This window comes from Hyperolius riggenbachi, chromosome 9 (assembly GCF_040937935.1).
Source record: "Hyperolius riggenbachi isolate aHypRig1 chromosome 9, aHypRig1.pri, whole genome shotgun sequence".
Lineage (NCBI taxonomy): Eukaryota > Metazoa > Chordata > Amphibia > Anura > Hyperoliidae > Hyperolius > Hyperolius riggenbachi.
The window spans coordinates 93,071,114-93,096,628 of record NC_090654.1 but is presented as its reverse complement, the minus strand read 5'-3'; the positions used below and the strand labels follow the sequence as shown (position 1 = coordinate 93,096,628).

Here is a 25,515-nt window from a genome sequence, read left to right as displayed (position 1 = left end):
CTCTCCCCTGTGTCAGCTGACTGCCATAGCAGATAAGCTCATTTGAAAGCACAGGATGTTAACAATAGGTCTGCTTCCATGAAAGTAGGAAGTAGATACACTGAAGATTTATTGTAGGATTTGTATCAGCTGTAACAAAGAAATGTTTTTCGTGAAAGGTTATTATGCTGTTGTGTATCTTTTAGAGCAGAGAGGAAGTTCAGGTCTGCTTTAAAACCACATTTATTACTATAATAAAACCATTCTCTAGTCACAACTGTCTTAGCATATGTTATTTTTCCAGCTTACCACAGGGTGGTGTTGCTTGCTTACACATTTCACTGTTTGTTTATCTTTCTCACTTTGGGTCTGTAAACCACTGTAAACAGTGTATTTTCTCAGCAGTTGAGAAATAAAGGGGCAGGGCCACAGCTGTAAATTGGATTTCTTACAAGGACCCTGAGATGCCAGGGGACCCTGCAGGCTATAGGGGGCTGGAGGAAGCCCCAGGTAAGTCCCGTTTTCGATTTCGAGCTCAGGGTCCATTTAATACATTTAATACATCTTTACATGTAAACATTACTGATTTTTGTGTAAATCATTAAAGTGGACCTAAATTAACCTTGTTGTAGTGATTTACCTGTATAAATTGTTGGTTGTTACGATAAAAAATGTCAGTTAAATATATCATTTAGGAGACACACACAGTGATATTTGAGAAGTGAAATGAAGTTTATTGGATTTACAGAAAGTGTGCAATAATTGTTTAAATAAAATTAGGCAGGTGCATAAATTTGTCATTTTATTGATTTCAAAACCTTTAGAACTAATTATTGGAACTCAAATTGGCTTGGAAGCTCCGTGACCCCTGACCTACATACACTAGTGAATCCAATTATGAGAAAGAGTATTTAAGGGGGTCAATTGTAAGTTTTCCTCCTCTTTTAATTTTCTCTGAAGAGTAGCAACATGGGGGTCTCAAAACAACTCTCAAATGACCTGAAGACACAGATTGTTCACCATCATGGTTTAGGGGAAGGATACAGAATGCTGTATCAGAGATTTTAGCTGTCTGTTTCCACAGTTAGGAACATATTGAGGAAATGGAAGACCACAGGCACAGTTCAAGTTAAGGCTGGAAAAATTTCAGATAAACAGAAGTGACGAATGGGGAGAACAGTCAGAGTCAACCCACAGACTGGCACCAAAGACTTACAACAACATCTTGCTGCAAATGGCGTCACTGTGCATCGTTCAACCATTCGGCCCACTTTACACTAGAAGATGTTGTATGCTTGAGTGATGCAGAGGAAGCCTTTTCTCCGCCCACAGCACAAACAGAGGTATGCTAAAGCACATTTGAACAAGCCAGCTTCATTTTGGAATAAGGTGCTGTGGACTGATGAAACTAAAGAGTTATTTGGGCATAATAAGGGGTGTTATGCATGGAGTAAAAACAACACAGCATTCCAAGAAAAATACCTGCTACCTACAGTAAAATATGGTGTTGGTTCCATCATGCTGTGGGGCTACAGTATGTGGCCAGTGCAGGGACTGGGAATCTTGTCAAAGTTTAGGGCTGCATGGATTCCACTCAGTATCAGCAGATTCTGGAGACCAATGTCAAGGAATCAGTGACAAAGTTGAAGCTGCGCCAGGGATGGGTCTTTCAACAAGACAACGACCCTCAAAAATCCACTGCTCAAAATCCACTAAGGCATTCATGCAGAGGTACAAGTACAATGTTCTGGAATGGCCATCTCAGTCCTCAGACCTGAATATAATTGAAAATCTGTGGTGTAAGTTAAAGAGAGCTGTCCATGCTCGAAAGCCATCAAACCTGAATGAACTAGAGATGTTTTGTAAAGACGAATGGTCCAAAATACCTTCAACAAGAATCCAGACTCTCATTGGAACCTACAGGAAGCATTTAGAGGCTGTAATTTCTGCAAAAGGATGATCTATTAAATATTGATTTCATTTCTTTTTTGGGGTGCCCAAATTTATGCACCTGCCTAATTTTGTTTAAACAATTATTGCACACTTTCTGTAAATCCAATAAACTTCATTGGACTTCTCAAATATCACTGTGTATGTCACCTATAGGATATATTTAACTGACATTTTTTATGGAAACAACCAACGATTTATACAGGAAAATCATGACGATTAACAAGGTTGCCCAAACTTTCGCATCCCACTGTAAACTTTTATGGAAAAACATTTCCTTGTTACAGCTTATAGAGCTCTTTCAGGGATGCTGCAGTGTAGTTTCTTCCTGATTTGCTGGGATACAGAAAGGGTTAAACTCCTGTATTTACATATAGCCTGTCTGAAAGGCACACCCATGGCACAGATCAGACAGAGATGACAGCTCAAATTACAGTAGCTCATTAATTTCAGATAAGGGAGAATTAGACAGGCTGTTATCTCTAAATACACACAGGGTAGGTTTTCTATGTGTTATTAATTCTCTCCTGTGGAAGAGTTTAGGTCTGCTTTAGCTGTGCTCTTGTAGGAAATTAAGTAAATAAATTGGATTCAGTTTCACTTCTAAGTGGAGATAGCTGAGCTCCTGATCTTCTGAGCTGGTTAAAGTGAACCTCTGGACTAAAAATCTACTCAGCAGAACTGAAAAAGCTTGGTGTTTCTTTAACAGTTTCACAGCATCAGAACTTTGTTTTTCTTACCAAAGCATCATTTTTAGCTAAGCTCCACCCATCAAAGAAAACTGCCCGGGCTTTTTTTCCCTGATGCTGTGCAAAGCATGATGGGATTTCCTATGTTGTTATTCACGTTGCCTAGCAACTGGGAGGGTGATCAACACACAAGACAGTTGGAACTGTGTCTCATGCTCCCTGTCACCTCCTTTCAACCAAAAAGATGGCTACCCTCATGAAATCAAACATTTGCCTGTTCTTTTAATACAGAGTAAGAGATTATATTACCTATCTATTTTAATTAACATAACTAATGTAACTTAATGACAGTATGTTTGCTTAGGCTGAAGTTCCTCTTTCAGGTACGTACACATGTCTGATATTTCTGAACGACTTGCCGTTCAAACCGGTCGTTTGAACGACAGTTGGACGTGTGTATGTTCGATCGTTAGACTGATAGCAGCAGTTTTGACTGAACCGCTTGGCGGATCCGTGGACTAACTGTCGTTCAAACGATAGTTTGGTCAGCACGTGTACAAACGACTTGTTGTTTGAAAATCTATTAGTTTCACACTACAGGTGCGTACACACGCACTACTGTAACAAACGATGGGTCCGTCAAACTCTCCCGCTGCGCGGGCATCCTGCCGACAGTAGGACATGTGCAGACTGATTAGACTGTTTCTGACAGATCCGCTCAGTGGCTGAACTGTTGGATTTCATTAGTGCTTCTTCACGATAAATTCAATGGCACAGGAAGGACATAAGTCTTCTTGAATGCCGGATTTACACTTTTTTCCTCCCCTAGGCCAATTATTGGCAGCTCTCCTTCCATCTGCAGCATCTCCCCCCATTCTTTGTGCACTCCCCTCTTCCATGTCTAACATTCATGTACAGCAGCATCTTTCAGTTCTACACAGGTCCCTTGGGCAGCAGCTCCCTATTTCCATGTGTTGCTCCTAATTTGCAACCTCTATATTCCATTTGCAGCCTCTTCTTCCATATGCAGCAATCCCTCTTCCATGTCCAGCCGCCCTTTAGCTAGCTGCCACCCAAGGACTGGGCCTCGGTGGCCTTTTCAGAAATTTAGCCCCGATCTTCTTTAAAGGGAAGGTCCAAGCAAAATAAAAAAAATAAGTTTCACTTACCTGGGGCTTCTACCAGCCCCATGCAGCCATCCTGTGCCCTCGTAGTCACTCACTGCTGCTCCAGTCCCCCGCTTGCAGCTTGCTGACCTTGAAGGTCGGTGGACCACATTGCGTACATTTTTACGCATTCCCGCTAGTGCAGGAACATTAACACGTACATTTTTGCGCGTTACTGGTTCAATGCGTACATTTTTATGCGTTGCACCACTAACGCGTAAAAATGTATGTGTTACTGTTCCTGCACTAGCGGGAATGCGTAAAAATGTACGCAATGCGGCCCGCGACCTCCGAGGTGGGCAAGCTGCCAGCGGGGGACTGGAGCAGCAGTGAGTGACTACGAGGGTACAGGATGGCTGCATGGGGCTGGTAGAAGCCCCAGGTAAGTGAAACTCATTTTTTTATTTTGCTTGGACCTTCCCTTTAAAGAGAATCTGTATTGTTAAAATCGCACAAAAGTAAACATACCAGTGCGTTAGGGGACATCTCCTATTACCCTCTGACACAATTTCGCCGCTCCTCGCCACATTAAAAGTGGTTAAAAACAGTTTTAAAAAGTTTGTTTATAAACAAACAAAATGGCCACCAAAACAGGAAGTAGGTTGATGTACAGTATGTCCACACATAGAAAAATACATCCATACACAAGCAGGCTGTATACAGCTTTCCTTTTGAACCTCAAGAGATCATTTGTGTGTTTCTTTCCCCCTGCAGCTATCTTCCACTGAAGTGTTAGGCTGTTTCTTCCTGCAGAGTGCAGACAGCTCTGCCTGTATGTAATTCCTCAGTATGTGAAAGCCCAGCCAGTTCAGAGGACGATTTATCCAGCTTGTAAAAGATGAGAGAGAAGAGAGAAGCTGTCCTAATCTAAATAACACACAGGCAGTGTGCAGAGAGGGGTCGGGAAGGAGGAGTTCATAGCAGAACCACAACACTGAAGAACTTGGCAGCCTTCCAGACACAGGCTGACAAGTCTGACAAGAGAGAGATAAGTTGATTTATTACAGAGATGGTGATAGCAGAAAGTGTTGCAGTTAGCCAGAACACATTAAAATAGCTTTTGGAACTTGTAGAATGATAAAAAACAGGATGCAATTTTTGTTACGGAGTCTCTTTAAGCCCATAATGGTCTCAATTTGAACTTTAGAGTTAGAAAACTTTAGAAGTTACTTTGCAGTGATGAAGTGTCTTGTAGAACCTGTTGAAGTTTTTTTTTTTTTGCTCATTTTTTTTTCTAAATGCCACAATCGGAAGAAATTGGACCCTCTTAAAAAACGCTTTTAAACTAAAGCCTGCTCCTTATTATTATGTAAGATCTTCCCACCTCATCAATGAGTGAGAGATTAAAGATGTACATTTTTTTGAAAGAGGCAATTTTTTGTCTCAGTGATTGCGGCAGTGAGGATCACCAGCAGCGATGACTGTTGCTATGCCTTTTATGTGCTCTCCCTAAAGCGTTTAACTCGGCAGGAAATCACACTACTGTATTCCGCTTTTAATCCTGGAGTTTCAATAATTCTGAGAATCACAGCGTTCCTTTCTCCTACTTCAGAACAACCCTCACCTCTCAGAACTAAATTACAGCTTCCTTTATCATCTGGAAGCTCCAAAATGTTGGCTGGGGTTAAGAAGAAGAATCGCTTTACTTCTGGGGACTCTGATGTACTCAAAGCACATTTAGGGGTTGATTTGGTAGGCTGGAGAACAGTAGAGATCACAGGTGATCCAACAAACTTTACCTGGATTTTTTTTTAAGTGTCTGCTATTAAGCTGCAAAATTTTGTAGACCTCGTCTGGGTTATGTCAGGACATACTGGGGTTACTGAATGGTTAGCAAGGCCTGACTTATACAAGTATATTGCGGCTCCCCTTCCAGGTACAGCAGTACTCCTCCCAATCCATGTGCAACCTTCCCTTCCATGTTTATCTTCAATGTACTGCTGCCCTTCTCTTTCGTGTACAACTCCCTTGAGCATCATCTTCCATTTGCATGTGTTTCTTCCCTTTTGCAGCCTTCTCTTTCATATGTAGCAACCCCTATTTTGTATTAAAGTAGTGCTTTTAACACTGGTTGAAGCAACCGGCAAGCACATGTATCCTGCTTCAGGCAGTACCGGCATGTGCCAGATACTGGGGACTTTGCTGTACCATGTGAACCTATTAAATATATCTGTGTCAAGTGGTACTTGAGATAATACAGTATTTACTATACCAGGGCTACTTGGTGAGCACAGGCTTTTTGAAAATGGTTACATGCCAATAAAATGTTGAGAAAACCACAATTTATCTTATTTAATCCTCTAACAGTTGAAGAAAGTATGCATCTTTCTTCAACTGTTAGAGGAACGTCGTTATAGCTTTACTTCAATTTCTGCAACTGTATCTGAGAATTCGCAGTGACCAGGGCCGGTTCTAGACTTTTTGCTGCCTGAGGCAAACTTGTGAGGATATACCCACCCCATATGGAATGATTGCACAGCGCCCGACAATTTACTCTGCTTCATTTAAATGTTTTCACATGACGTGATGCAGCTGAACACAATAGCACACTGGCTGGCTGTCAGTCTGTGGTAGACAAACTGCTCACCCTCAGCCACTCCATTCCTCCACAGTCAGGACAGCAGTGCCACCTCCTCTCTTCTGCTGTGCAAGTGAAGTGAAACACTGCTGCTCTCCTGCCTCCTCACTCACTGTCAGACTCCTCACACAGCACAACAAGCTGCTTGTCTCCAATGTTGAGCTCTCCTCCTTGCTCGCTCTCCTCTCGCTCCTCCTCCTACTCTTACTGCATGCTGTTAGTGTAAACACAGTACAAAAATACTGCCTCTGTAATCTACGCACCTGAAGCAAATGTTTCACCTTGCTTCATGAGAAAACCAGCCCTGGCAGTCAAGCATGCATGCAGGGGCGTCTCTAGCCATTTTGTCACTCCAGGCGAGAAATTCTGTGGTGCCCCCCCCCCCACCCCCGTGATTGCCCCCCAGCCCTGTGGTGAACCCCACCCCCAAAACCCCCGAAAATCATAGACCCCCGAAAATCATAATACAGCAGCGTTTCACCAGAAAATCAGAAAATACACTTATTGTGGCATGGGTTCACCAGAAAATAGTTGTAATGCAGCAGAGCGTTTTACCATAAAATATACTTATTGCGGCATGTACTCACACACACCACACACACATACAATATACACATGCACACAGTACGCACACTATACACGCACACACTATACACGCATACACAACACACACACTATACACAGTACACACGCACACTATACACACACACACTATACACACACAGCACACAGTAGACATACACTATACACACACACTATGCTGCTACCAGGGGAGGACTGGGACCTTTTGGCCTGGGGGAAACATAGACTTGAGGCCGTTATCATGGCAGCCTCAACCCAAATTATTAAGTCGCAACAGGGATATGTGTGGGAGCAGGCTGGAGTTGTACTTTGTACTGGTTGAACTCGATGGACGTATGTCTTTTTTCAAACCAAAATAACTATGTAACATTTGCAAATTGCTAGCGAATGCTATTGTGATTTTGTCGTGCACTAGCCCAGAGAGAGGAGGAGTGTAGTGAGACTGAGAATAGCAGAGATGGAGCAGAGAGCTAATCTGTATTGCAGTCCCACATTACACAGAGAATAGTTGCCGGTAATAGGACTGCTGTCCCTGCCAGTCTCTTACACAAGTCAGAAAGCAGCCCTCCTGGAGTCTAGGGACTGTCAAAACTGTTCAACCTGTTTAACCACTTGAAGACCCAGCCTTTACCCCCCCTTAAGGACCAGCGCTGTTTTTTATGATCTGTGCTGGGCCGGCTCTGCAGCCCCCAGCACAGATCAGATTGCATGCAGAGCGATCAGATGGCCTCCCTTTTTCCCCCCTATGGGGATGATGTGCAGGGGGGGTCTGATCGCTCCTGCCGGCTGGCATGTTGCAGGGGGGCACCTCAAAGCCCCCCTCCGCGGCGAAATTTGCCCCCCCCCCTCTCCTACCTCTCCCCCCTGGTGATCGGGGCTGCACAGGACGCTATCCGTCCTGTGCAGCCTGTGACAGGATGTCTCCTGTCACATGGCGGCGATCCCCGGCCGCTGATTGCCGATCTGCCTTACGGTGCTGCTGTTCAATGTAAACAATGGAGACAAACGTCTCCTGGGTTTACATTTAGTCTGCGAGCCGCGATCAGTAAAAAAAAGTAAAAAAAAAAAAAATGCACCTTTTTAAGTGATAATTTTACTTCTTAACAAAATAAAACTATTCAAACCTACATCTTTTATGAAAAAAAGTAATTGCCCACTATATCTAATAACTGGTTGTGCCACCCTTAAGGTGGCCAAACACCATACATTTTTTTAAATATCTGTTCAATTTAATAAAAAACATTTTTTCAGTTGAATGAAAAAAAGCTTTCGATTTCGGGATATCCGATCATATTTATTGAATTGCCGTACAATCGGATAATTTTATTGTATCAAGTATGGCCACCTTTAGAAGCAACAAATGCAATCAAGTGTTTGTGATAACTGGTAATGAGTCGAACGCATAGTTGTGGAGGAATTTTTCTCCCACTCTTTTTTGAAAAATGTATTTTATTAAACCATATGGGAGGGTTTCTGAGTATATACTGCCTTTAAAGGAATACTGTAGGGGGGTCAGGGGAAAATGAGTTGAACTTACCCGGGGCTTCTAATGGTCCCCCGCAGACATCCTGTGCCCGAGCAGCAGCTCACCGATGCTCTGGCCCCGCCTCCGGTTCACTTCTGGAATTTCAGACTTTAAAGTCTGAAAACCAGTGCGCCTGCATTGCCGTATCCTCGCTCTCGCTGATGTCGCCAGGAGTGTACTGTGCAGGCCCAGTATGGTCTGTGCCTGCGCAGTATGCTCCTGGTGACATCAGCGGGACCGAGGACACGGTAACGCAGGCGCAGTGGTTTTCAGATTTTAAAGTCTGAAATTCCAGAAGTGAACCGGAGGCGGGGCCGGAGCATCGGTGAGTGGCTGCGTGGGCACAGGATGTCTGCAGGGGACAATTAGAAGCCCCGGTTTAGTTCAACTAATTTCCCCCACACCTACAGTAGTCCTTTAAGCATCTTAATTGGTTTCAAGTCCGGACTTCAAAACCTGTATTTTGTCTTTTAAGCTATTCAGAGGTGGACCTGCTGGTGTGTTTTGGATCAATGTCACATTGCAGAACCAGGCGCGGAGCTAGGGGGGGTCGGGGTAGGACAAGTGCCCCGGGGCGCCTGGTCCCCAAGGGCGCCCAGCTGAGCTTCGTTTTTTTTTTTTCTTGCGGGGGGTGAGGGGAGCAGCGCAGAGAAGGGGGAGAGCTGTGCGGACGGTGGGGAAGGGGGGCCATCTCCCCCCTCCTTCCCTCACCTTAGGTGCTCTCCCTCCCTCGCTGTCCCCTTCATTACTGTCCGGGTGGCTGGCAGCGGCGGGCGGAACTCACCTCCGTCTCGCTCCAGCGCCGGTGTTCCAACATTTTAGCATACCCGACAGAATAGCATACAAATGCTACTGAGCATGTGCAAAGTCATGCAGGGCAGACATTAACCCCATAATACCCATCAGCAGCATTAACCTTTTCAACCCCAGTTAGCTGCCTGTGTGCTGATGTGCAATCTCCACTATCCAAGTGGACATAGAGTTAGAATAAAAAGTTGTCCGAGCGAAGCGAGGACCGAGCCCGCATCCCAGCGAGCGAAGCGAGCGGGCAAGGGGACACTGATTCTACTAACAAGGGGTATATCACTTTAAATGTATGCTATTCTGTCAATGTATGCTAGTTAGTTGGAACACCGGCCGGAAGTTTGGGTGCGCAGCCGCTGCTCTGGTCTGTACCAGACCAGAGTAGTGGCAGATCCATCCGGCGCTGCGACGAGACGGAGGTAAGTTCCGCCCGCCGCTGCCAGCCACCCGGACATTGGAGGGGAGAGCGAGGGAGGGAGAACAGCTCTTCCTCTTCTCTGCGCTGCTCCCCTCCTGCTGGGGAGGGGGACACCTGACCTGGCTACCTACTCTGGGCACATATACCCCTGCCTACATATATTGGGCACATATACCCCTAACTACATATACTGGGCATATACCCCTGGCTACCTACTCTGGGCACATATACCCCTGGCTACCTACTCTGGGCACATATACCCCTGGCTACATATATTGGGCACATATACCCCTGCCTACATATATTGGGCACATATACCCCTAACTAAATATACTGGGCATATACCCCGGGCTACCTACTCTGGGCACATATACCCCTGGCTACCTACTCTGGGCACATATACCCCTGACTACATATATTGGGCACATATACCCCTGCCTACATGTATTGGGCACATATACCCCTAACTACATATACTGGGCATATACCCCTGGCTACCTACTCTGGGCACATATACCCCTGGCTACCTACTCTGGGCACATATACCCCTGGCTACATATATTGGGCACATATACCCCTGCCTACATATATTGGGCACATATACCCCTAACTAAATATACTGGGCATATACCCCTGGCTACCTACTCTGGGCACATATACCCCTGGCTACCTACTCTGGGCACATATACCCCTGGCTACCTACTCTGGGCACATATACCCCTGCCTACATATATTGGGCACATATACCCCTAACTACATATACTGGGCATATACCCCTGGCTACCTACTCTGGGCACATATACCCCTGGCTACCTACTCTGGGCACATATACCCCTGCCTACATATACTGGCCACATATACTCCTAACTACATATACTGGGCATATACCCCTGGCTACCTACTCTGGGCACATATACCCCTGCCTACATATATTGGGCACATATACCCCTAACTACATATACTGGGCATATACCCCTGGCTACCTACTCTGGGCACATATACCCCTGGCTACCTACTCTGGGCACATATACCCCTGCCTACATATATTGGGCACATATACCCCTGACTACATATACTGGGCATATACCCCTGGCTACCTACTCTGGGCACATATACCCCTGCCTACATATACTGGGCACATATACCCCTGCCTACATATACTGGGCACATATACCCCTAACTACATATACTGGGTACATATACCCCTGGCTACATATACTGGGCATATATACCCCTGGCTACATATACTGGGCACATATACCCCTGGCTACATATACTTGGCATATATACACCTGGCTATATATACTGGGCACATATTGTACCCTTGGCTACATATACTGGGCACATATACCCCTAACTACATATACTGGGTACATATACCCCTGGCTACATATACTGGGCACATATACCCCTGACTATATATACTGGGCACATATACCCCTGGCTACATATACTGGGCACATATACCTCTGGCTACATATACTGGGGACACATACCCCTGGCTACATATACTGGGCACATATACCTCTGGCTACATATACTGGGGACACATACCCCTGCCTACATATACTGGGTACATATACCCCTGGCTACATATACTGGGCATATATACCCCTGGCTACATATACTGGGCACATATACCCCTGGCTACATATACTTGGCATATATACACCTGGCTATATATACTGGGCACATATTGTACCCTTGGCTACATATACTGGGCACATATACCCCTAACTACATATACTGGGTACATATACCCCTGGCTACATATACTGGGCACATATACCCCTGACTATATATACTGGGCACATATACCCCTGGCTACATATACTGTGCACATATACCTCTGGCTACATATACTGGGGACACATACCCCTGCCTACATATACTGGGCACATATACCCCTGGCTACCTGTTCTGTGGACATCTCTACCCCTGGCTACCTGTTCTGGGGACATCTATACTGCTGGCCACCTATTCTGGGGACACCTATAGACCTGGGGCTACCTATTTTTGGGGAAGCACTGCTGTCAGATTGAGTGTATTTTGGGGAACTGCTGCCAGGTGAGAGGTGTCTACCATATTAAGGGGGCATTCTGCCTATTTATGTGAAATGCTGTCTATTTATGTGCCTCATGACTGCTGAATTTGTCTTGTTGGGGGCCTCATGGTTACTGAATTTGTCTTGTTGGGGGCCTCATGATTTGTTGGGTGCCTCAAGATCGCTGAATTTGTCTTGTTAGGGGCCTCATGATTGCTGAATTTGTCTTGTTAGGGGCCTCATGATTGCTGAATTCGTCTTGTTGGGGGCCTCAGGATTGCTAAATTTGTCTTGTTGGGGGCCTCATGATTGCTGAGTTGGTCATGTTGGGGGCCTCATGTTTGCTCATGATTGCGGAATTTGTCTTGATGGGGGGGCTCATGATTGCTGAATTTGTCTTGGAACATGCTGGAAGGTACATACTGAGGGAGGGTGGGTGAGCGTGAGCCTGCTAACCTCCATGTACATTTGAAGGGGCGTGACCAAATGTGGAGCACCCATAACCACGCCCACATTTGGTCACGACCCTTCACCTTAGGGGGCGCATTAATAGTCTTTGTCCCCGGGCGCTGAAAACCCTAGCTACGCCTCTGTGCAGAACCCACGTGTGATTCAGCTTGTAGTCAGAAACTTATGGCTGGACATTCCCCGTCAGGATTTTTGAGTAAAAAGCAGCTAATCACCGAAGACCTGAAGCAACAAAATTTGTACCCTGATCTCCTATGTTAGAGGTGGTGTCTTTAACTATTACATTATCCATCTGGGTATTCTGCTCCTCACCAATTGTGATAACTCTGCCAAGGAGACATTGCTGAAAGGTGGTGGAATTTCTGTATAATGTTTATATATAGTGTTTTCATGGCATGGTAAAGCTTTATCTTTTATTTAAGAATGCAGCAACAAACTTACTTTGAAGAGAATGGTTATCGGAACTGTTCCTGATGAAGCAGGTGGTTGCCAAAACTAGGCGGGGCACGTAAGGACCCTAAATTACTTCTCTCTCTGAATTGCTACGACTCAGAGGGGGGATAGTATTTTGATGCTGCCAGGGATTTGAGCGGCAGCAGGCTGAGCAGTCATTCCCTGCATCCAGCTTACCGGTTGCGTACTAATACATATGCGTTCCTAAGCCCATGCAGTGATTTCCACTACAGAATTGTGTCTATAATTAATGCATTCCTACCTGAGGGCCCAAACATCGTGGCCATCAAATATTGGCTTTTGGCCTTGTTTATCTTTTACTAAAATTTCTCCAGGTACTCAGAATGACATTGTCTACATTAGATAAAAAAATCTCAAAAATTCTTTACAATTTTTCATGAAGGAATGTAAAATTTGTATTATTAAATTAGCTGATGACCCGGTGTAGCCCAGGTATGTATTTGGCTGGTGTTGGCTCTTCCCCCTTTTTCTAACCCTATTACACAAACACTCAATGACCAAGTTTGTGAGCTTTGGGGTCTTTGGCATCAATAATTTGTATTTTCCCTTTGAAATGAAACACATCTGATTGGCTGTTTGTGGCTCCACTCCCTTTTCTGAATTTGAACTCAGTTACTCAATGACAGACTGTACCAGGTTTGAGGCTTGTGCCATTAACAGTGCAAGAATGGCAGCAATAAAATATTCTGCTTTTGTAGGCTCCACCCACTTTTTTGAATATTAGTCCCAGTCACCAACTGTGCAAAGTTTGAGAACCCTGGCATTAACAGTGTAAGGCCTTTTGCACACTACAGCGATTCCGATTTTTTGTACGATCCGATTTTTGATTCCGATTAAAAAATGTAGAAGCATGCAGTACTTTTTTTTAAAGCGGAATCAAAAATCGGAATCGGAATTGCTTGTAGTGTGCAAGAGGTCTAAGAATGGCTGCAGTTTACATTTTCCCAGTGAAATTTGTATTTGTATCCGCCCACTTTTTGTAACCTTGAAACACAGTCACTCAATGACCAAGTGGTAGGGATGGTCGAAAAAGCAGATTTTCAATTCCACGAAAATTCTGTTTTGCACCAATGGAATTTACCGATTCTGCAGATTTCCGTATTCCGTATTCCGAGGAGTCTTTTTTTCTGTTATTTTTCGCATCCTCTGATGGCCAAATACTTCAGAGTTGACTCTGCATTATCTGATTGGTCCAATGCTTCAAAGTTTTGTGATTGGGCTAAAATTACAGAGTTGCAATAATGCGGTATTTAGTTCCGATCGGAAATAACGGTTTCCATTCCAAAATGTTGAAATTTAATTTCTACAGAATCTGAATGAGCATCCCTACTGTCCAGTTCAGGAATGCTTTGAGGCTCTCCTCCGTCCCCCACCTGACTGAGCTCTATGCTGTACCCTCTTCCCATGTGCCCACATGCCCACTCTCTAAGTTACTGCCAACAGCCTAGCAGTCCTAGGCTTTCACCTTACATGTCATGAAGTTCAAAAGCGCCATGCCACCATGACTTCTGGAGGGGAACCCGTGTTTGAACAACCCCTCAAGCCAAGCTCTACAACATAGGAGGTTGGAACACCGATAGCAGAGGAGGCGGAGTCTGGACTGGACAATTTCCCAGTCTTCCACACTACGGGGCAAATACTCCCTAAACGCATTAAAAATAACTCTCAGGGCCCCGTTTCCACTAGCACGGAAACCGGGCCGAATCCGCAGAGTTTCCCCGCAGGCCGAATCACTTGCCCTAGCGATTCGGCCGGCATTGCCCTCAGTTTTCGCATGGGAGGCAGCGAATCCCATAGCCATGCAGACCCGGAAGTGCCGCTGTGCGTCTCGCAGCCGCGCGCGGTGGCTAGTGGAAACAGGCCCTTATTGAGTCAGATAAAAATAAGGAGCAGCAACATATACTGTATATTTACAGACTAAGACAGTGCTATACAGAATGTGTCGAAATAACGACACATACCGTATACGGCAATGTGAGTGGTAAAACACCAGGTAGGGTACTGTGGTGAGGCTCAATATCTCAAGATAAACACTGAGGTACTGATTAACAGGCTCGGCTATATCCGTAAGCCATACCTACAAGGTGTACAGTACATACACCAGCCCACCAAACAGTACTGACCCTACACTCACAAATGACCCATACTCCTGATGAAGCCCTTTACGGGTAAAACATGTCTAGAAATGTGTGGATGAAGGAATATTCACCACCTCACTGTACTACCAGCCATTTGTGAGTGTAGGGTCAGTACTGTTTGGTGGAATGGTGCATTTACACCTTGCAGGTCTGGCTTACGGATATAGCCGAGCCTGATAATCAGTACCTCAGTATTTATCTTGAGATATTGATCCTCACCATAGTATCCTACCTGATGATTTACCACTCACCTTGACGTATATGTGCCGTTATTTTGACACATCCTGTATAGCACTGTCTTAGTCTGTATACATATATGTTGCTGCTCCTTATTTTTATCTGACTCAATAAAAGTTTAATTTGAGTGCATTTAGGGCCCTTTTTCCTGTAGGGAAGTGTTCCCTAACCCTGACCGCAAGGCCCACCAACACTGCATGTTTTGTATAAATCCACAGAAGTAGTTAATCAGCTCTGCTGCAACACTAATTACTCCACCTGTGCATATTTGTGGTTTCCTACAAAACATGTACTGCTGTAGGGAACACGTATTTGTTTAGTTTTCCCAATCTTGCCAGGATAGGCTGCAATGTAATTGGAAAATACAGAGATACAAAGAGCAACGGTGACTGATACTGCTTCCATGCACATGAAGTTATTTGGTGGGTTTTTATATAAAAATAGTAGGCTGCATAGTAGATTTTGAGCTTAGAAAAATACATAAAACATAACAAACCTGAATAAGTTAATTAAATGAATTTAGTTAATTAAAAGCAAAGGAAATGTTTACTAGGCTTTTGTACACAATTATAGATTGTTCCCAACAGACAATCCTGTATGAAGTGGTAACTGAGATGGTGTTTCTTAAAATAGGTTATAATAAGCAATGTCGGTTATACAGGCAAATACGCAGTAAAAATATTGAAAAACACTGACATGAAGCACGTCAGATGTTGGTCCTTTGTGGTATATTCAATAATACGTTATGTTCTCTATGGAGAAGATATTTCTAGGTTGTATGAGAGGTCAGGTCGTTTTTTTTTTGTAGCTAGTGTCACAAAAGGCATGCTGGGATTTCCCATAATCCCAAGAAAGTGATGCTTCAGAACGTTGACCTGGCAAGGCTGGATTCCTGCCAACAGGGGCAGAGCAGGGATCAAAAGCTAGTAATAATGCAGTCTTCATCAGCAGTTACAAAGGCAAGTTCTTATGAGGGCAGCGAGCAGCAAGCTGTGTGGGCTGGGAATGAAGACATCCTTAGCTGAACATAAACCTTTCTGGCCTCCTGTGGAGAAGAGGTGAAAGATCTGCCATATAACAGCTTCATTTACAGCTGCTCACCAGAGATGCCAGCTCTCAATGTCATTACCCCTGCTGGCTTACCAGAGTGTCTAATTGTTACGCGGCATCACACGTATATAAATAGTAGCAGCGTGGAAGCGTGAGCTAACCTCTTCACCTCAACAAAAGAGAATAGTCTTTGTGTAAAGCAGTTCCTGATCATACACTATTAATGATCATTTATCAGCATTTATTTTGCCAATGCACCTCAATGAGAACCATTCCCAAGCTAAGGTATCCTCAGGACTGGATTTGTACTTTTCAGCCCCCAAGGCCCACTGCCACCAACAGCCCCCTCCCTGATGGAGCAGAGTGGTCTGTACACACAGATAGGCACCCAATAAAACAAGTTAGAACTCTTAACTAAAGCAAAACATGCAGAGATAAATCATACACCACCACCAGAAAATGCAGCTTACTTAGAACAAAGAGGAACACAGAATGAATACAGGAAATCACAATACCATAGAGATCATAGCAGCACATACCCAGTGGCATCTTTTTGTTGCTTTACTATAATGCAGTTTAAGTAATCCTGTTGATACTTCCAACACCCTTCACCCAACAGCATTCTGTCCAACACCCAAGCGATCACTTGTTTGCAGGAGGCAGAGTCCGTTTTAGTGACTCGTGCATATTTGTGTATGTTTCCTCTCAGCTCTCTCAGCAAATGATTGTATTTCCTGTCAGAGCAGTGAGTACCACAGTAGTGAAGTAGCAAAGCAGTTCTTCTCCCTCTCTGCTCTGCTGTAATCAGAGACCTGTTGCTCAGCTATCAAAAGGCATCACTTAGCTGATAAGAAAAGTGTAACCCATTACTCTCCTTATAGGGCTGAAGTACTATATAGGTTATTTTTTAATAATAGTAATAAATAATAATAGTTTTTTATTCCTTTTTTTGAAAATGAATGAGGACTGTTTTGAAAATGAACAGTTAATCTGTAGTCTCTTTACCTATTAACATGGTCTATTCCATTACAATCTGGTAGCCAAATCCACTGCTGCTATCCCAATTACACTGGAGTTTAGCAAGGCTATTGTGAATGGAAAACAAAATACACCCACACTGCTTTTATTGCTATGCCATCTTCAGACTCAATTACTTAAAGGGGAACTGAAGAGAGAGGTATATGGAGGCTGTCATGTTTATTTCCTTTTAATCAATACCAGTTGCCTGGCAGCCCTGCTGGTCTATTTCTCTGCAGTAGTATCTGATTAAAACCAGAAACAAGCATGCAGCTAGTCTTGTCAGATCAGACTTATAAGTCTGAACCACTGAAACACCTGATCTGCTGCATGCTTGTTCAGGGGCTATGGCTAATAGTATTAGAGGCAGAGAATCAGCAGGGCTGCCAGGCAACTGGTATTGTCTAAAAGGAAATAAACATGACAGCCTCCATATACCTCTCTCTTCAGTTCCCCTTTAAAGAGGATCCGAGATGAAAAACGAACTATGACAAGTAACTTGTCTATATATCTTATCTAAAGTTTACACAGCAAATCTAGCTGCAAACAGCTTCAACAGTTTATGATAATTTCTTCCTGTGATACAATGAGGGCAGCCATGTTCTGTTTGTCACATTACACACAGGCAAGCTGATAGCATCTCCAGCCCTCAGCCTGTGAAAACTTCACTTCCTCCTCCTACCTCCTCCGCTCTGCCTCTGAAATCTCTGGCTAGTAACGTCCTCCTCCTCCTGCCCAGACTGAGCTCCCATAAACCCTAAAAAAACTAAGGCTCAAACTGCCAAGGCTCTCTGGAGAAGCTGTGGGCGAGGCTTGTTTAGTTTATATGGAATTAGAGTATTAAAACAAAACAAAAAACGTATTTGGCTTGAGGAATGACCTAAAAACTATATGAAAGGAACACAATCATGCAATGAGTAAAAGCTTATCTCAGATCCACTTTAACTGATTCTTTTACTAATGGCTAACATGGTACAACTCAACCGCAACCTTTAAAATGAGCCAGCAAAGGGTATCTCTTATGTATTGATAGGCAAGACATCCTATTTGTCAGTACATATCTCCTGATTCTACGTAAAGATGTACTGAAAATATTTGCTAAGGAGGGGGAACCATATTCAATTTCAAAGCTTAAACCCTAATGCTGTACTTCAGCTTTACAAATAGTGTTTTTTGGTTATTCAGGTTTTCTATTTGGTCTCTCTCTCTCTCTCTTTTTATACCTCATTCGTCATCCCTAGTGAATTACTGTGGCAGGTTTTTTAGTGCTACAAGGGTGTGTGAATCACAAGAAATACAAATATTGTTACAACCAGAACAGTTGCAAGTTTGCAAGTTGCAAGTTTGTTTTTTTAATACAGTAAGTGTTAATGTAAAGCTCTATGCTTGAGCTGCAAGAATCGGCAGGTGTCAGCAGCTGTATATCACCTGCATGCCCGTAAAATATTAGAGGTCTGAAACTCCTCCCCCTCCATCTGCAAAACTGCCGTGGCAGTTTTTTCTTAAGTGTTCAAAACTCTGTGGCCACCCTTACCTGTGTCACCTTGGCCCGTGGCCTAACAGGCGACAGCTGAGCTTGGTGCAGGCCTATAATGCGTGGAAGACTAGAGAATTGAGAGACATATAGAGCTTTGAAAGACTCCAGATAAAAATGGCCGTGTCAGTTTGCCGATGGGGCAGAGTTTCAGACCAATAATGATTTATGGGCGAGCGTGTGAGCTACTGTTGCTGACATCTGCCAATTCTTGCAGCTTTAACCAGAGCTTTTATTTAAGGGCAGGGGTGCATCTAGGCCCAGGCGAACCATATAGTTTGACCATTGAGTACCAGATGTGTACAGTGATGGAGATATAATAGAGGAAAGAAGAATGTTGTTACCAGATTTGAGGTGGGGCTCTGTGTTCACCCGATTTGAGGTGGAGCTCTGTGGTCACATGTTTTACAAACCACAGAAAGGAGCTGTTGGTGGACAGGCTAATTTAAACCCAAACATACAGAAAATAATCTCTAGAAGGTGGAAATAAAGATCCACATACACTTGCATTTATTACCAAATGCTTGCTTTCTCATCATAATGTACAGATTGCTGTGTTGAAAGGGAAAGTGAAGACACTGGGTTCCTGTGATCTTGGGATGGGTCTTGCAGCGCTTCGTAACCCAGACAAGACACTATCTGCACAGAGCTTGTATGTTCCCATGTTTCCTTCAGGCACTCCGGTTTCCTCCAACATCCCAAAAATATACAGATAGTTTAATTGGCTTCTCCCTAAATTGACCCTAGACTATGGATATATTAGATTGTGAGCCCCTCAGTGGGACAATTAGTGACAAAACTATATATTCTGTAAAGCAGAGTGGAAAATGTCAACGTTATATAAATACATAGTAATGATAATAATAAATATTAACATAGAGCTATCTCTGAATTTAAGATCCAGTTATGTATGTCTCTATCACATGCTGTTTCAGTTGCTCAGGTTCATGAAAGGTATCATAACATGTACTATCACTTTTGCTTCAGTTCAATGTTTGTTGGATTCTCAAGTCAAGATGTGGAATAAAATTAAGCTTTGTTTAAAATTGTACTTATTTGTGTAAATGTACTATAGGGGAGTCTTTAGGATGCTTACTTTTGTCATTCTATCAACAGGTCTCATTGTGTACCTGGGCATGATGGTGGGCGCATTCTTGTGGGGAGGATTGGCTGACCGTATCGGGAGAAGACAGTGCCTCCTCATTGGCCTCTCTGTCAACAGTGTATTTGGCTTCTTCTCCTCATTTGTTCAAGGCTATGGCACCTTCCTGTTCTGTAGGCTTCTGTCTGGAGTAGGGTGAGTAGCCATTTTGTCATATGCTAAATATGTCACCAGAAAGCTTACTTAGCAATGGCTGTTACTGGTTGTGCTTACAAACTAAGATATCCGAAAAAATATTGCCTTCAACCCTGCAAACTGCCTATATTAGAATGGGACGCTACAAGACCACCAGCATCATCTACTTCAGCTCTGGGATGAGGTCAACAGTTATTATATAACTTGAGGGAACAGTCTCTCAAGGCTATGATTCTATGAGGTAATCAAAAAGGAAATCAATAGATCAAAAAATTGCAAAGTGAGAAGTCAATAATTAGATGATAGATCAAGAAATGATTCATACTTGCCATGTAATTTGTTCATGTTGTGTGATCCACCATGAGCCTGCAGGTTGTTCACTTGGCAGACATAAAAAAATAGACAGCACCAACTGCCTATATATATAAACACACCCACTAGCAATGCGATAGTCTAAAAAGACGATATACTGCATATATCTTGGCAGTGGCAACAGCTGTTACTTCCCATAATGCAATGAGGTTCATCAGGGCCCTGATATCACATTGTGGAAGGGGTTTCACCACATTATCAGGCACACCGATGTAATGCATTATTAGAGAAAGATTTCTTGTGGGAAAGGGGTTATCAGCTACTGATGGGATGAAGTTCAATCCTGGATAAAAGAAGATGGCCCCTATTGTACACAATCAAGTACTACTTCTGAGATGGTTATCTATAATGATACTGGGGGGGGGGGGGGGGGCATTCTTGGAGCTGGGTGATCTTGGCTTAGTGTTGGGGAGCAGGGGCATCATGACAGTGAATCCAATAGGTACAGTACATTTAGCTGATTTCAGAGTCAGAAAGCTCAGCAGAAGGAAGGGTTAGGGAATGGTAACAGTAAGGTTTTTTTTATAGTATTATGATCATGTTAAAACTCCACTCCAAGCACAAATATTTTTCTAATATTTTGTAGTCACTCAGTGGCTGAGCTTGTTCATATCTATGTTGCAACTACTTGAGTCAATCAAATCATCCATGCTTGATCAGTAGTGATTTTTATTGAGATGCCAATAATTTTGGTTTGTATGCAAGGTTTAATGCTCATTAATCCTGACCTGGGGTTGGGCCATTCCAAACCATCAGGAAGTGCATATGATTGGGCCATTTCTGAGCTCCATTCAACCTCTGTTGGTTACTCCCAGGCCACCTCCTGCAACACACTTTGTGCTATAAGCTGCAGTTTCTTAGAGAGTGTTCATAGTGCAAAGTAGGATTGCGGCACTATACATTACAGTATATAATCAATTTGCTTGGTCTTTATGAAGACCCCAAAACCAGTGGCGGCTCCAGTATTTTTTTTTAGGGGGTGCTATGCAGGTGCTGGACCAATTTCCGGGGGAGCTGACGACCTGCGGCGCGCGAAGCGCACCGCGGCAAAAAATGGGTGTGGCTACAACCTGTGGCGCGCTAAGCGCGCCGCGACGGAAAAAAGGGCGTGGTCATGGCCGGATGAGGGCGGGGCTAACTGTAATTTAAAGTGAACCCAGGGTGAGAGTGATATGGTGGCTGCCATATTTATTTCCTTTTAAACAATTTTAGTTGCCTGGCAGCCCTGCTGATCTATTTGGCTGTAGTAGTGAACTGAATTACACCAGAAACAAGCATGCAGCTAATCTTGTCAGTTCTGACAATATTGTCAGAAACCCCTGACCTGCTGCATGCTTGTTCAGGGTCTATGGTTGAAAGAATTAGAGGCAGAGGACCAACACGGCAGCCAGGCAGCTGGTATTACTTAAAAGGAGATAAATATAGCAGCCTCAATATTATTCTCACCTCGGGTTCCCTTTAAAAGTGCAACGCAAAGACAGAGGGCCCAAGTTTTGGTGACCCTTTTCCCAGAAAATTCACATAATTGTGCAGGTTTTCTCAAGAAAATACACGTAATGTGAGCAGATTTTAACAAAAAACATGTCCAATGACCCCAATATGCACAATCGTTATCAGATATGGCTCCAATATGCACAATCGGTAGCAGATATGACCCCAATATGCACAATCGTTATCAGATATGGCCCCAATATGCACAATCGTTATCAGATATGGCCCCAATATGCACAATCGTTATCAGATATGGCCCCAATATGCACAATCGTTATCAGATATGGCCGCAATATGCACAATCGTTATCAGATATGGCCCCAATATGCACAATCGTTATCAGATATGGCCCCAATATGCACAATCGGTAGCAGATATGACCCCAATATGCACAATCGGTAGCAGATATGACCCCAATATGCACAATCGGTAACAGATATGACCCCAATATGCACAATCGGTAGCAGATATGACCCCAATATGCACAATCGGTAGCAGATATGACCCCAATATGCACAATCGTTATCAGATATGACCCCAATATGCACAATCGTTATCAGATATGGTCCCAATATGCACAATCGTTATCAGATATGGTCCCAATATGCAAAATCGTTATCAGATATGGTCCCAATATGCACAATCGTTATCAGATATGGTCCCAATATGCACAATCGTTATCAGATATGGTCCCAATATGCACAATCGTTATCAGATATGGTCCCAATATGCACAATCGTTATCAGATATGGCCCCAATATGCACAATCGTTATCAGATATGGCCCCAATATGCACAATCGTTATCAGATATGACCCCAATATGCACAATCGTTATCAGATATGACCCCAATATGCACAATCGGTAGCAGATATGACCCCAGTATGCACAATCGGTAGCAGATATGACCCCAATATGCTCAATCGGTAGCAGATATGACCCCAATATGCACAATCGGTAGCAGATATGACCCCAATATGCACAATCGGTAGCAGATATGACCCCAATATGCACAATCGGTAGCAGATATGACCCCAATATGCACAATCGGTAGCAGATATGACCCCAATATGCACAATCGGTAGCAGATATGACCCCAATATGCACAATCGGTAGCAGATATGAACCCAATATGCACAATCGGTAGCAGATATGACCCCAATATGCACAATCGGTAGCAGATATGACCCCAATATGCACAATCGGTAGCAGATATGGCCCCAATATGCAGAATCGATAGCAGATATGGTCCCAATATGCACAATCGGTAGCAGATATGGCCCCAATATGCACAATCGATAGCAGATATGGTCCCAATATGCACAATCGGTAGCAGATATGGCCCCAATATGCACAATCGGTAGCAGATATGGTCCCAATATGCACAATCGGTAGCAGATATGGCCCCAATATGCACAATCGGTAGCAGAAATGACCCCAATATGCACAATCGGTAGCAGAAATGACCCCAATATGCACAATCGGTAGCAGATATGACCCCAATATGCACAATCGGTAGCAGATATGACCCCAATATGCACAATCGGTAGCAGATATGACCCCAATATGCACAATCGGTAGCAGATATGACCCCAATATGCACAATCGGTAGCAGATATGACCCCAATATGCACAATCGGTAGCAGATATGACCCCAATATGCACAATCGGTAGCAGATATGACCCCAATATGCTCAATCGGTAGCAGATATGACCCCAATATGCACAATCGGTAGCAGATATGACCCCAATATGCACAATCGGTAGCAGATATGACCCCAATATGCACAATCGGTAGCAGATATGACCCCAATATGCACAATCGGTAGCAGATATGACCCCAATATGCACAATCGGTAGCAGATATGACCCCAATATGCACAATCGGTAGCAGATATGACCCCAATATGCACAAACGGTAGCAGATATGACCCCAATATGCACAATCCGTAGCAGATATGACCCCAATATGCACAAACGGTAGCAGATATGACCCCAATAAGCACAATCCGTAGCAGATATGACCCCAATATGCACAATCGGTAGCAGATATGACCCCAATATGCACAATCGGTAGCAGATATGACCCCAATATGCACAATCCGTAGCAGATATGACCCCAATATGCACAATCGGTAGCAGAAATGATCCCAATATGCACAATCGGTAGCAGAAATGACCCCAATATGCACAATCGGTAGCAGAAATGACCCCAATATGCACAATCGGTAGCAGAAATGACCCCAATATGCACAATCGGTAGCAGAAATGACCCCAATATGCACAATCGGTAGCAGAAATGACCCCAATTTGCACAATCCGTAGTAGATATGACCCCAATATGCACAATCAGCATCACCTGAAAAAGAAAAGAAAAACCCATTTACTCACCTACAGCCAGAAGACCTTCTTTCCCGACCTCCTGTCCCGACCTCATTGTGGCGCGCAGCGCCCGCGATCCTCTTCCTTCCCGACGTCACGACGAGACTTCCTGCCTGCATGCAGAGAGCAGGGCTACTGGAAAATGGCCGCCCGAAGCCATGCACTGCAGACTCGAAGTCTGCAGAACAGGGCTCCGGGCGGCCATCTTACCGTAGCCCTGCCTGCTGCTCCGTGCTGCCGCTGTGTGAACTGACTTGGCGTCTTTTAGACGCCTGAAGTCAGTTCACTCCAGGGGGTGCTTTGGGGGTGCTTGGACAATTCTAGGGGGTGCTCGAGCACCCCCAACAGTGGCGGCTCCAGGATTTTTTTTTAGGGGGTGCTATGCAGGTGCTGGACCAATTTCCGGGGGAGCTGACGCGCGCCGCGGCAAAAAATGGGTGTGGCTACAACCTGCGGCGCGCTAAGCGCGCTGCGATGAAAAAAAGGGCGTGGTCATGGCCGGATGAGGGCGGGGCTAACTGTAATTTAAAGTGAACCCAGGGTGAGAGTGATATGGTGGCTGCCATATTTATTTCCTTTCAAACAATTTTAGTTGCCTGGCAGCCCTGCTGATCTATTTGGCTGTAGTAGTGAACTGAATTACACCAGAAACAAGCATGCAGCTAATCTTGTCAGTTCTGACAATATTGTCAGAAACCCCTGACCTGCTGCATGCTTGTTCAGGGTCTATGGTTGAAAGAATTAGAGGCAGAGGACCAACACGGCAGCCAGGCAGCTGGTATTACTTAAAAGGAGATAAATATGGCAGCCTCAATATTATTCTCACCTCGGGTTCCCTTTAAAAGTGCAACGCAAAGACAGAGGGCCCAAGCTTTGGTGACCCTTTTCCCAGAAAATTCACATAATTGTGCAGGTTTTCTCAAGAAAATACACGTAATGTGAGCAGATTTTAACAAAAAACACGTCCAATGACCCCAATATGCACAATCGTTATCAGATATGGCTCCAATATGCACAATCGGTAGCAGATATGACCCCAATATGCACAATCGGTAGCAGATATGACCCCAATATGCACAATCGTTATCAGATATGGCCCCAATATGCACAATCGTTATCAGATATGGCCCCAATATGCACAATCGTTATCAGATAAGGCCCCAATATGCACAATCGTTATCAGATATGGCCCCAATATGCACAATCGGTAGCAGATATGACCCCAATATGCACAATCGGTAGCAGATATGACCCCAATATGCACAATCGGTAGCAGATATGACCCCAATATGCACAATCGGTAGCAGATATGACCACAATA

The 25,515-nt window shown here is 44.1% G+C and overlaps 1 protein-coding gene across 2 annotated transcripts in view; it reads left to right on the top strand.

The window, feature by feature from the left end:
• Positions 1 to 25,515, top strand: part of SV2A (synaptic vesicle glycoprotein 2A) — a 241,764-nt gene that overhangs the window by 126,526 nt on the left and 89,723 nt on the right. For both annotated transcript variants that reach the window (XM_068253195.1, XM_068253194.1), the window contains exon 3: positions 19,770 to 19,950. In XM_068253195.1, coding sequence (XP_068109296.1) covers positions 19,770 to 19,950 — 181 coding nt within the window. The remainder of the gene's footprint in view (positions 1 to 19,769; positions 19,951 to 25,515) is intronic.